At 32.8% G+C, this 13,679-nt stretch overlaps 3 protein-coding genes across 3 annotated transcripts in view; 1 reads left to right on the top strand and 2 right to left on the bottom strand.

Moving 5' to 3' along the window:
- Nucleotides 1–15: 15 nt before the first annotated feature.
- Nucleotides 16–2,384, bottom strand: AK88_03623 (uncharacterized protein; the record flags this gene model as incomplete). The annotated part of the gene is made up of 3 exons (XM_012481234.1): nt 16–36; nt 62–2,104; nt 2,277–2,384. The coding sequence occupies 3 exons, from the start codon at nt 2,382–2,384 to the stop codon at nt 16–18; spliced, it is 2,172 nt and encodes a 723-aa protein (XP_012336657.1).
- Nucleotides 2,385–5,457: 3,073 nt separating this feature from the next.
- AK88_03624 (uncharacterized protein) lies at nt 5,458–7,246 on the bottom strand (the record flags this gene model as incomplete). The annotated part of the gene is made up of 3 exons (XM_012481235.1): nt 5,458–6,777; nt 6,984–7,075; nt 7,216–7,246. 3 exons carry the CDS (start codon nt 7,244–7,246, stop codon nt 5,458–5,460), a joined length of 1,443 nt encoding a protein of 480 aa, XP_012336658.1.
- Nucleotides 7,247–12,340: 5,094 nt separating this feature from the next.
- AK88_03625 (uncharacterized protein) overlaps nt 12,341–13,679 on the top strand; it is a gene marked incomplete at both ends in the record, with an annotated part of 6,620 nt that continues 5,281 nt past the window's right edge. The window contains 3 exons of the mRNA XM_012481236.1: nt 12,341–12,439; nt 12,605–13,391; nt 13,450–13,675. Coding sequence (XP_012336659.1) covers nt 12,341–12,439; nt 12,605–13,391; nt 13,450–13,675 — 1,112 coding nt within the window. The remainder of the gene's footprint in view (nt 12,440–12,604; nt 13,392–13,449; nt 13,676–13,679) is intronic.

The raw sequence follows: 13,679 nt of genomic DNA on the forward strand, positions 1-13,679 counted from the left end.
CAGATGTATTTTTCTTTAAGCTAGAATTATATATATCTTTTATACTTCCATTTCCCATTACTGACTCTTCTGTCTTATCCTTTTCTGTTTTAACATTCACTTTGGTCTCAGATGTATTTTTCTTTAAGCTAGAATTGTACGAATCCTTTATACCAGCACTATCCGATTCTTGAGTTTCTACTTCGTGAACCGCCTTACTGCCAGACATATCTTGCCCTGTTGCAGTATGCCCCGAACGGATTGTTGTTGTCCTGTGTGGCATTGGTTTTTTTTCATTAGCAATTAATGACTCGGAGTTGCCCCTATGATGTAACGTTGGCATATTCGGTGATACCGTTGGTGAAGTGCTACTGTTTTTGTCATCTAATTTATTTTCTTCTAGCAACGATTCTGGCTGTAAATCCTTATTATTCCATGGCACCTTTTCTTCACTTAAATCGGGTGTTTCCTTCTTAGAGGGATTTTCAACACTTACCACTTCATCTTTTGGTAGCTGTGTCTCAGGTTCCAAGTTCTTTATCTTGTAAGAAGCGTTACTCGGTGGGTTCGTCTGCTGAGAACTATAATTATACCCCCCTCCGTACGTATAATTCTCTTGCTCCTCCCTTTGAGGGCCATAATTCTGAGTATACCTAGGTGCTCTATCTTCCGGCTCTGTACTGTGCGATCCAGCAATGTCGTTATAATGTGCTGTATTTCCCTTTTCATCAGTACACGATCCTTTGTAATATTCATTACTACTGGGACAGCTGGTGTCCCCATCTCTATAATGCGATTCGTAGCTACCATTATATTGGGGTACATTCCCCCCTGAGTATTGATGCTCACTGTAATAGTCATCGTAATCACATTGGTTTGTACTTTCTCCATCATATTGAGAATAATACTTCTCATTATTCATGGGTGCACTTTCTCCTGCATCACGATGTTCGCCGTAATAGTTATCATAATAAGATTCGTTTATACTTCCATCACCATACTGTGAATCGTACTGTTTATTATAAGGCGGTACATTGCCAACTAAGTCCCTATAATGTTCTGCATAATAGTCATTGGATTTTGGCTGCTCCCATCCATCCTCAATATTCGCATATTGGTAATTATCACTATAATGTCGTTCATCTCTTTCCACCCTTCCTACTCTTCTTCCGTGCTGATTCCCGTAGTGGCCGCTATACTGAGGGTGCACTCTTCTGCCCTCAGCAAATTGAGAATCGTGATTTTCTTTATAATCTGACGACAGCTGCTTCGGATCCGTATCCTGGGATCCACAGAATTTCATACAATCTGATATAATTTTTTTCATTCCAATCAAGGAAACCTCCCCCAAATCTTTGCAATCCGATATAATTTTTTCCATTCCAAATAAGGGAAGCTCCCCTAAGTTTGTATAATCTGTAAAAAATTTTTTCACTCCTTCGAATTGTGATCCATATGTGTCCTTAGAATCTGTTAAATTTGTCGTCTCGCCATTATATTGATTCCCATACGGCTCTCTGTGACCATGAATATTTCCCGGTGTTACAAAATTTGGCCGACTATCATTTGGATACGAAGCCCTATTATTACCTGTTCCAACATGCTCCGGATTGTACCTATTATTATAAGGTTGTATATGTTTACTTCGCCCTCGAATATGTGGTTCAGTGTCTACCGCACAAGCAGCTAAGATTCTCCTTCTCGCGGTAACATTTGTGTTAGGTGCAATAGTATTCTTGCTACAACTGTGCCCCGAATTAGATCTTTTACAGCTATTGGGATTAAACGCCCATTTGGGCTTCTCGCTCATTGCAATAGTTTGTTCTATCTCCGCTCTGTTAAGATCATCATCTTCACTTATTACATTGAATTCCTTGGAACATTCTACTTTTTCTTGTATTTCACCTTTTCTATATTCCACTTTCCTACTAGTCAACTTGGAATTATCACCAGTCATTGATCTATGCCCTAAGTCGAAGTTGCCAACTTTATTTCTTGTAGATTCATTTAATCCAACAACTGCTGCGCCATAGATATAGTCAAATGATTTTAATATTCTTCTATTGCTCGGTTCTGTTGCGCTCACTGTACTTGTTCCCCTACCCCAGTTCTTATAATGTATAGACTGAAAAGACAGGAAATAGAAAGGAAAAGGAAAATACTTTATTAAGATATCTACTTCTACACTAAGATATAGATAGACATTCATATACACATTAAGATCACATGCTACAAAAGCAATAAAAGAAAAAAGAAGACAAAAACACAATATAATAAGATTTCAATGTATAAATTACCTTCCCGTAATATTGCCATGTCCACAAACAGAGCGCTAGTACCATAACATTCTTAAACCACAGAAAAGCAAGTTTTCCTCTTGTGCAAGGCCTCCTTAAGACATTCATAATTGCAGCGGTAATTTTCCTAAGTGCATTCGTATGGTGCTCATAGAGGGCGATAAATTGATACAGTCAGTATTATTCTTGATCATTTTCTATTTTCGTCTAAAATTGAAAGCACATGTCAAAAACGACTATACAATTTTATAAAAATGACAAATATGTTAAAAGGAATAATAACTACCAAAAAAAAAAAAAAAGTACTTCTTACATATATAATTCGAGAAAATTCTGCTCAAAAGAAAATCTTAACCTAAAATTATTATTGTATGTACGGTTTAAAAATACAATGAACAAATGCGCAAAGCGATAGTGGTTTCCACATATATCGTTTGCGAATATAAGCATATTTGGGGGCACAAATACACTATTTTCTAGGTAATTCAAAAACGACACGATTACTTTAAGCACACTAAAGGTGACGTGTTTCAGTCATATATGATACTGTTGCGATATGTATACATAATGCTTCACGAAAAAGATACAAAAAATAGTAATATAAACGGTATAAATGAACCATGCGCAAAACAAACCCTGTACCTATAAAGTTTAATCATATGTCACCAAACAGTAATTATAATAAAAAAAAAATAACAATGATTAATTTTCCTTCAACTGTTACGCGTTTCATACTGTAATGTATTGAAATGCAAGTATATGAACGTGTATTATTCTCTTATTAAGGTCTTAAAAAAAAAAAAAAAATTAGAGTGGATAAATGTAACACCATAAATAGATCATTTCCACTAAAATATTCTCCTTTAATTTTAATAAAAAGATTAAAGAAAAGAACATTTTTCTCAAAAAAATTTTTTTTGTATTACCTTTGAGCAAAGTGCGACGATAATTGAGGTGCGTTCATTCTGTTATATATAATAATATTACTATATAGAATTATAAGGTGCAAATACTTACATATAAAAATTACCAATGGATGTAATTTTTACAAAATGCTTTTCATATAAAATATAAAATATAAAAAAAAAAAAAAGTATTTCTAAATGAAAATTTATAATTAGCGAAATTGGAGCATTCTTATATTTTCCGGAATAGCAAATAATTCCGTGATTAACTTATGAAGAAAAATTGAATCTAACAATTGAAAGAATTAATATAAAATCAAACATTAAAGGAAAATTTCTTAAGAGAAACAATTCATTCGCGATGGACACTATGTAATCATAGCTGTAATCGTTTATGCTATTATATTAACACAAGGAAAAATGTGCATTCTACCTTAGGCTCACTGAAAATATGAAATACATTATGGAATGGTAGGCTACTGGAAACGTGGAAAATCTGTACCCTTTTTTTTTTTTTTTTTTTTCCATTTTGCACGGTCTATTCCTTTTCATGCTTTGGGAATATGCCGTGTTCATCCTAATTTATACATCTGTTCACATAGTAAGTATGTTGAAATTAATCCAATATTTTCTCTTACCAGTTCCGGTCTCCGAAGTGGATAATGTCTTTTCGGCTGGTTGAGGTAACACTCAATCCCACCATGACTTTTCCATTTACCACAATTACACATGTGGACAAAAAGACTTCTCCGTCATCGTCTAAAGTATATCCAAGCTCTGTGGACAAATTACTGATTAAAGGAATAAACCTGTAGTAGCTATCATATGCTCATGAAAAAAAAAAAAAAAAAAATAGAGCTCTAATTGTTACTATTGTCCTTAATTCAATGGGCCAAGTGGCTTCTCTCGAAAGTATATATGTGTATGGATCTATATACATATATGCACATAAGCGCCATAAAAAAAAAATTAGTGCAATCCACATGGTAATGCCAAAATACACACTCTTCAGTGCGTAGTAACTGTATCCTTAATGACATATCCATTGTGGCATATTAGATTTACATTCCTTTACCAAGTTAACATGATAACTTCCTATAAATGCTCAGTACCCTAGTATGCTGTATATATCACGCGAATTGTAAATTCTGCTTAGGTAGAATATTGATGAAATATATTCCCACTAAATGCAATTTCTGCGCAATATGCGCTCTTCCAAGTTCGCGTCATGTTAATTATGATGCAGTGTAGACACACTTTGAGTAAACATCCTTAGAACTAAATGGTTCCTTTAAATGTAGCTTCCTCTTTTCAATGTATAAAGTGTGGAATATGGTATTCAATAAAAAAAAAAAACAGAGCAAAAACAGTAGTTCGCCCTTGAATGAACGCTACGGTATTCTTGACGATTACATTTCTCCTCAAATAAATGTACATTTATTTGAAATTTTTCTAGGACCCGCTCGAGTTAGCATTGAGTTGCAAGTATGTTATGGATACAACATATTACATATAGACCCGCTTATGCAAAACCCTTCATTAATACATGGCCTATATGCATGTAGCATTATAGTAGGTGAAAATTGTCTTAAAAAGTTTCGCCTTGTGTACATTAGTTCAAAAAGTAGACATAATTAAATAAATTCTTATTTAATATGAATTAGAACTAATTAATATGTACTCATTTTTACAAGTAAACTATATATGAAGCTTCTTAGACAAATGTTATATATCCTAGAACAATCATAAAATATTAATTAAAAAAAAAAAAAAAAAAAAAAAAAACAGAATAAAGAATACAGAATAAAGAATAAAGAATAAAGAATAAAGAATAAAGAATGGGAAAAATATGCAAATGTGTCATGTCAGAAATGTTATTATATTCTTGTAAAGAATTCTTAGAAACAATATACATCAATAGCATTCATAGAACACACTTGCAATTCATATTATGTTCTTTTTCTTTTTTTTTTTTTTTTTTTCTATTATTAAAATGTTTTATGTAACAAATTTTAAAGGAATGTATTTAATATTAGAACATTCAACTTAGGACCCACTAAAAAGGGGAATAGCAAACACCCATTGTTTGTGTAGAATAATATATATACACCCACAAAGAGGGCACATAAATTATTTACTTTCTACACCTTAAAAACACATAAAAAAAATAAGAAAATGAAGTAAAAATAGAGGAAAGAAAAAAAAAAAAAAAAAAACAGAAAAAGTAGAATATATAAGATTTTAATGAGAAAACAAAAAACAAAAAAAACAGTGCTTTATCGCTTCATATAATATTCACTTCTTAATCGTTTCTTTTTTTTCCTTTTCATTTTTAATCTTTTGATATAGTAGGACGTGAATATAAAGGATAAAATACTAAATATAACGGGTAATGCTATATTTTCCACCAAGAACGAAAATACGATACTCCCAATGAAAGAAGCGGTACCAAGGAAAGGTAATTGTTTTGCAAGCTTTCCATTATACTTTTTTATATAATGTTTTATACGTTTATTAACACAACAACATTTCTTAAAATGGGGCATTATTGTGAAGTCATAACTTTCGTCATTATTGTTGTCTTGTTCACTTACAACACATTCACTATCTTTATAAGGATGGTGCCCTTTTTTAAAAGGAAGTCTGTAGTGCTCGTCTGGTAATGGTAATTCAGTTTCTTTCTTGACATCATTATCTTCAAGTGCATTATGACTACCATGTTCGGAACTTACATATTTAGTGCCTTTTAAAGAATGAGGATTGTACGTATCAGAGTACACTGAATGATCATCTCTTCCATATGGTCCGTGGTGTCCACTGTGTCCTTTATTTTTGTAGGGATTTCTAGGGTGGCTACATAGGGAATCATTCATTGAATAAATTGAAAGGTTATCTTCATCAGAGCTTGAGCTCTCACTGTCATCATCGTCGTCCTCAATAGGGACACGTCGAATATCCTCATAACTTCGATGCGAAGTGCTAGAGGATTTGGCGTCATCATAATCCACATATGGAAGATTTTTCCTTCCTAAATTTATGTCATGTGGGTTGCCAAAATAATGATGGTCTGTTCTTCTAAAATATGGGTAAGATGGTCCCAGAGAATATTGGAGAGGCAGTTGCGCAAAGCGTTCAATGGGTGGTTCCCTAACATGTTGACGATATGGATTCTCAATTTTCCGTCCATTGGCGCTTTTAGAATTTCTACTATTAGCGCTTCCTAATTTTCGTCTATTGGGATTTCCTGCATTTTGGCGCTTAGGCTTCTCACGAGACGCAATATGCGCATCGGAGTACCTTGAATTATTATCAATATTTTGACACGAATGATAACTACGGCCCGGATAAATGAAATAATTATATTTATTAGAGGCTGGAGAATAGGGCGTACCATCAACACGTGAATTCAAGAACTTTTTTCCATTCTGCCTCTTTGCACATTTCTTGCTTTTTTTGGTTTTGGAAGAAGAATTTGAATATGACCAATCATTTCCTTCATCATACGTCCCATCATTTTCTGTCAGTGATGTGTTCGTACCTGCATTCGACTCATCCTGTACTTCAAATTTCTTTTCCCAAACGCAATCCTGAGTACACTATAAACGAAGAATAAAAAAAGGGGGCATATAATAAAATATACAGGAAAGCAAGAAGATATATATATATATATTTTTTTTTTATTCCCCCTAATTGCTCATTTCGCGTGCTACACTTCTCATGACGAAGAATGCAAAATAATATAGAAGGTAAGAGAAATATGCGGTTACGGAGTGCATTAAATTTATGTAATAAAATCCCTTACGTCAGCAACGTTTAAACCGTCTATTGTCCAGATTGAAGTAATAAATAATAAGATGTATCCTATAACAATATTTAACATATTTATGTCTTCAGCTGTATTATGTGATTGTCCAATGTAAGCACGTGGACCCACAGAAGAAAAGAAAGGGAGGAACGGGAATTCAAACTTTACTCCTTATTAGAATATATTAATAGTGAGCGGTCTGATTTCGATTCTCCATAACTTATATTACATTCTATTAAAATCGTTGCAAATTCCAGCATTATGTGTACAAGTTGATTCGAATAAGATGCTTTTGGTTGCAAAGGAGTCAACACATAGAAGCATTAAATATGAGGTCGAACCAAATTATGTCAGATGTAATTAATAAAATTTGGAGTAATTCTAATTTACTGTAAATGACAGTATTCTACTGGAATGAACTTAAGTATACTTTGCTTATGTACGTACATATATATGTGTACAATAATTTGATAGCTACTTCTCCAAAGGGTCAATAATTCGGTAGTTTTTATTTTTTTCCTTTTGGCAGATTCTTTTTTAAAACAAGTAGTACGGCTGCTCGATCTGAAATAATCTTTTCGATACTTCAAAAGCAAGGAAAGGAAAAGTGTATAAAAAAAAGAGAGTTCTATTATTTTAGCGAAATATTTAAATATTTAAAAGCTTAAGTGTCTAAATGTTTAAATATTCAAATGTTCAAAATGGTAATGTTAAATAATAGTACTCGAGAATGCTACCATAATAATACATTCAACACAACCGCATACCTGTATTATGGCATATGGTGTAACAATTTATAAATAAAGGAGTAAAAGTTACCACAGAATTACGTGTATGGCAGAATGTTACAGTAACACAAAACAAATAGTTGAATTAAATGCATAATATATACATACATAATATTGTAAACGTAAAAAAAAGAAAAAACAGATAAACGTTTCATTGTATGTATGTATATATATATAATATATGATATATGCGTTCTTTGCGTTAAGTAATCGCAAGTTTAAAAAAAAATTTCTCTTTGCACATAACATGTAAATTATAAATACAGATCAATTACAATTTTATTGTATTCAAAAATATATCATTAAATTAAAATAAATAATTTTTACTGTTATAATAGTAAAAATAATATACCAAGTAATCATCATAACTAAAAATACATCGCGTAATTTGATTTTTATGGAAGTGTATTTTTTATTTTGCTGCTCTTTAAATTCCGGAAAAAAAGGTTTATACTATTTAATATTAATAACATTAATATATGCACTTTTCTGCTATACCTTTTATTTTATTTTTTTTTTTTTATAATTTTTTTCTTTTCAGGGTTTATAATATTATATTCATACTTGCACACTTAGAAAATGTTTTAATTACGTAACAAGAATATGCATATGAGTAATATACATATGTATATACATTACGTGCACATGAATCAGCTTCAAGTTTTTAAAATGTAAGAAATATGAAATGAAAAGGAGAAGCTTTCCAATAATCAGTTCACAAAAAATATTCAGTTAAATTTATCAAGGAAAAATATCAAACTATTATCATCATATCATATATACTCAAAACATTCACTTTTTTTCTCGCAACTATAATAAAAACTATGTTCGCGAAAGAAGAATTTAAAAAAAAATTGGTCGAGGTGCATTGACACTTTTACTAATAACATAAAAGGGGGGGTTGATGATTCGCTACCTCCGCGTAGTATGATTTATAAAATCCGGTGAACCTCGAAAAGTATAGGCGCAATCAGTAATTGTATAATTCTCTATCTATTTATGTGTTCATTATATATTGAAAAAAGAAAAAAAATGAAATTGTGTATTATTATAAATATGCATAATACCGAGTGCAATTTTTCTCCGCTCTTTCTTTATAACCTAATCCCAAGGCATACGTCTTTTATCCGTGTTTTTAATTCAAATGGAATTCTTTTTTTTTTTGTTTTTCCATTCTTTTATTTGCTAATCCTACACATATTATAACTGTGTTCAGAACGATATATTAGCAGTGAAGCAGTATCATTTTCTCACACAGGTGTGCGTGTGCCAACAACGTGTCTGCATCGTTTTATAAGGTTAGCTTATTTAGCGAATATTCCTTTATATGGATTAATAATATCTGCGTGTTACTTGAAAAGACAGAAAAGAATATGGGAAAATAAATGGAAATAACTCATGTAAACAATACTTCCCATTCGTTCATTAAGTGACATATATGATGTGTTACTACGTTTACATTCCTTTCCATTTGTTCCTCTTTGTTCTTTTCAAATTCACTTATTCTGTAAATTTCCGTATGCTTTTGTTTTTTTTTTGTTTTCCCCCCTTTCTAGTACTTTCCTTTATTATCATCGCGTAACTTATTTCTGCACAACTGCGGAATATTTTACTTTGGAAGTTTAATGAGGACTGAATATGACGACAAACTGCTCCATGCGCCCCTTATTCCCACTATTTGCTACTTCTCCTGGTTTATACAGCATACATAGGTGCATTCTAGGATGCGAATGCAGAGCGCTCTATCACCTCCTGACGGTCTTCCTCCCCTAAGATATTGCTCCATTTTGCCCTCCCTGAATTTACGTAGTTATCCGCGGTTAGGAAGCTTTGTGTTCATTCTCCAATTTTTCAGAAGCAAACACATATGTGGTCACCCCGTTTTCCATACATCACTCCAACCTATTAATTTTAAAAATTGCCTCTGCAGCGTTGTTGCATGTTAAAAAACTAAACCCTGAGCACATAAGAGAACAATTAAGAAAAGAAAAAAAAAAAAGGAACTTCTTATTGTTATCTGTGACAAAGGATTATTCAGTTGCTTAACCCCGTTATAATACAGTTGTCTCCGATTAGTAAGTCTTCTTCCGTTAGCATACGAACCGCACTAAATTACAAAAAAGAGAAGGAAAAATATACACCCCGTTGTGCACACGTCCTTGGAGTCAACCCATTAGAACACATTTCATTTATTCGCTCATTGCACAAATTGTGTAATGTGCACTGCTGTTCTTTCTAAGGAGTAAAAGAGTGCCTTCCTGTATGCATATAATTCATGGTAACATCATTGGGAGTAACAATGCTGGTGACCACGACACCTTTAGGGAAATTTCCAGCCCATATTGTTAGCGTATCATATCATTACGGTAGCTGCCGTAAGGTTGAACAATGCAAATTATCTTTTGAAATATTAAAAGTGACGAAATGGTTATGAATTTCTCACACGACAGTAAGCCTCCGAGGGTACACTTTATAGAACGCAAGGAAAACTGCGCACACTACCAAAATTTGGTGGAATTGCCTTTCTCCCCCCCCCCGGGGCTACCCCAATATACGAACAAAGGGAAAAATTCTGTTCTAAGAAAAAAGGACAACAACACACTTCCGCATGTAAAGAGTAAGACGCTATTTGTACACCTTTTAAAGAGAAAGCAGGGGTTATATTAGCACGTAACCTGAAATAGAGTTGTCTATTCTTTATATATATCATAGTCGTCACAGCTACCGGCAGTTGTGCCAGATGCTCTACATGCGTGATATTCTCTTTGGTGATCATTCATTCTAGGCTATAGGATGTCCATCATGCCGTGTATACGTAATTATATATATTTCTTTATATATGTATACTCATCCCATATAATTGGTAGTGCCCCTTAATCCTATAACAATAAATATAATCTTTGTGTAATGAAACCCTGGAAGCATGTAACCTGGTATGGGATGCCATATTTTACTCTGTGTGCATGTTCCTAGTTATCGCAAGGACTAAAGAACACAGGGTGGGCGTGAAGGATTATAACTGCATATTAAGAACAGAAAGGAAAAGGGGAACGGTACAACCATAATAGTACTAAATAAATTTCTAACACCAAAATTTTTGGACAGTGTGCAGAGTAAATAACTTGATATTGCGCGCTGCAGGGGAATTTTATAGGTACCGCAATACCAATGCTCACAATGATGCTGCGGAAGCATACATGGTTGCACACACATATCACAGGTGGCACGGAACTGTGTTCGCACGCACAGTGAGAATTCATAATTGCAGGAATAGGATCGTATAAATGTTAGGACACATTAAATGCAGAAAATTTTGTGATGCCAGAGTAATTATTTAAAGGGGCTAACGTAATATAAAGGCACATATATATGTTCCGCGCGGTTACGCAATCATATTGCTCACCATGCTCCTAAATTTATTGTGTGTTCTTTTCCATGAAAGATTTTTTTTTGGGGGCCCATATGAGGGGGGCGGCTCTAGATGTAAAAAGCGTGAATATATGTGCCCGTGCATGTGAACATATATTTTTTACTTTTTGTCCTGTACGTATTAGTTGTAAATGTGTAACGGATCAATTTTATTTAATCGTCCTTTATTTAGTACGTGTTTTTCTTATAAGAATTTTGAAAATTCTTTTTATAGGTGCCTATCCATATATTAATATTTTGCTCCTTAGCTTAAGTTCACATATTCTATTAGTTCTAATATAATATATCCCATATATAATAGGATGAAGAAATTATGGTTTCAATGTTCTTTTTTTGCACTACTGGAGCAAGTTTCAATTAAAATATACTAATTGAATATAATGCCCGGAGTAGAAAAAAATGCTGTTCTTTGTTAATTTCTCTTTTTTCAGAAATAGGATCATATTAGCTTCCTTTTTTTTTTCTTTTTTTTGTGTAATTATTTCCACATACCCGAGAATTCCACAAGTCTCTGGGTTTGCCTTATATTATTAAAAATAAAGTCGTATTCCTTCTTTTTCTTTAACCCCTCGTGCATACTACCAAAATTATGTAACAACTATATTTATTCACGCCTAATGCTTAGTATACCATTTTTTAATTAAATAATAGGAACGAACACTTTTCCCTTTTTCCTTTCTATAATGTATTCATTCTTCGTTCTTTACAACAGTGTAAGTTTTACAAATTTTTTACGCACAGAGAGTTTGTGAATAAGAATGGTATTTGTGTGAAACAGTGTTTGTACCTTCTGAATGTTTATATATAGCCATGTTTGTACATAAAAATGTTTGTACACAGGAGTGTTTGTAAGTAGGAAAAGGTACACCTAAAAATTTGGGTATTCAGTAGAAAAGATTTATTATCAGAAAAACATAATACCAAAGAGTACGCATAATGTGGAAGTACATATTATTAGAAGTATATAATACTGCAAGTATATACTATTAGGTGTATATACTATTAGGGAATGTATGCTTTATTCGAACAATATTTTTGCTACGAGAAATACTTACACTATTTAATATTTTTCTAATAGTATTAAGAATAGCGTAGCTTCCAAATTCTACCATTACAGCACACTGGTAAACTGCAATGATGTCGAGGATGAGGCAACAGTCGAACGGTAGAATTTCTTTGGGGAAGTTATCTTTTTTCGGTATCCTGATGTTGTTTGGGAACGATTACTCGAATGAGGTAATATGAGAGTTCACTTCAGTTTAATTGAGCCGTCCTTAAACTTATTCTTCTAGTACTATTTTCCTTCTGAAAAGAGGGGAATTTTGGGACTACTGTGTAAGAATATATATGTGTACCGGAGAGGTTTATATGGGTGCGAAAAAAAATGTCTCTTATTTTTAGGATATCTATGGAAAATCGCACAAGAAGGTAAAATGGAAAAATGTGTTAAACGCAAGAACTAGCAGATTACTGAGAGGATATGAACAAACGCAGAACTGTGATGATTATGAACGTTTAAAGGGAAAATTAATGGGTTTAGTTGATGAAGATGATCAAGAATTTACAAGCCGCTTGAAATCGTGTATGAAAGATGATAAATTTAAAGAACAGTTCAATTTATTATTGAATGATGATGATATTACCTCAGAATATAAAGCAATAATCGATGATAAAAGTCATAGAAACTCACACACTAACTTAGAGCATACTGTTCACTTCACTACGCACGAACTTGAGAATTCTTCACGTAATACATGTGAGTCGCAAGATTTTACTCCACACTATGACTCTAAAAATGTAGAACAAATTGGAAAACCCAACTACAATCAACGTAAACAGAAAAACGCTTATAATAAAGAAGGTACCTATTGTGATAACTATGGTGATGATGACTACCATGAGGTCTATGACAAGGCCTATAACAAAGATTATGACAAAAAATATGACACAGACAATAAAAAATACTATAAAAAGGAATATGGTGATTACTATGATAATGACAATGATACTGAGTACGGTGACGAAAATGATAATGATTATCAAGACGAATATGTAAATAAATATTATAATAAGTATGCAAATGAGTATGAACATAAATATGAACATAAGCATGAAAGTAAACATGGAAATAAATATGAAAATAAGCATGAAAGTAAACGTGGAAATAAATATGAAAATAAGCATGAAAGTAAACATGGAAATAATTATGGAAATAAATATGAAAATGAATTTGGAAATCAACTTAGAAATCAGCCTGAAGTTCAACCCGGATTTCATCCTGGAATTAAACCTGGACCACAACCTGCAATTAAAACTGTACCACATCCTGGGATTAAACCTGGACAACATCCTGGATTTCAACCACCACTTCAACCTGGATTCCAGCCCGGATTCCAGTCCGAATTTCAACCTGGAATTAAACCTGGACAACATCCTGGAATTAAACCTGGACCACAACCTGCAATTAAAACTGTAC

This window comes from Plasmodium fragile (genome assembly GCF_000956335.1).
Source record: "Plasmodium fragile strain nilgiri unplaced genomic scaffold supercont1.43, whole genome shotgun sequence".
Lineage (NCBI taxonomy): Eukaryota > Apicomplexa > Aconoidasida > Haemosporida > Plasmodiidae > Plasmodium > Plasmodium fragile.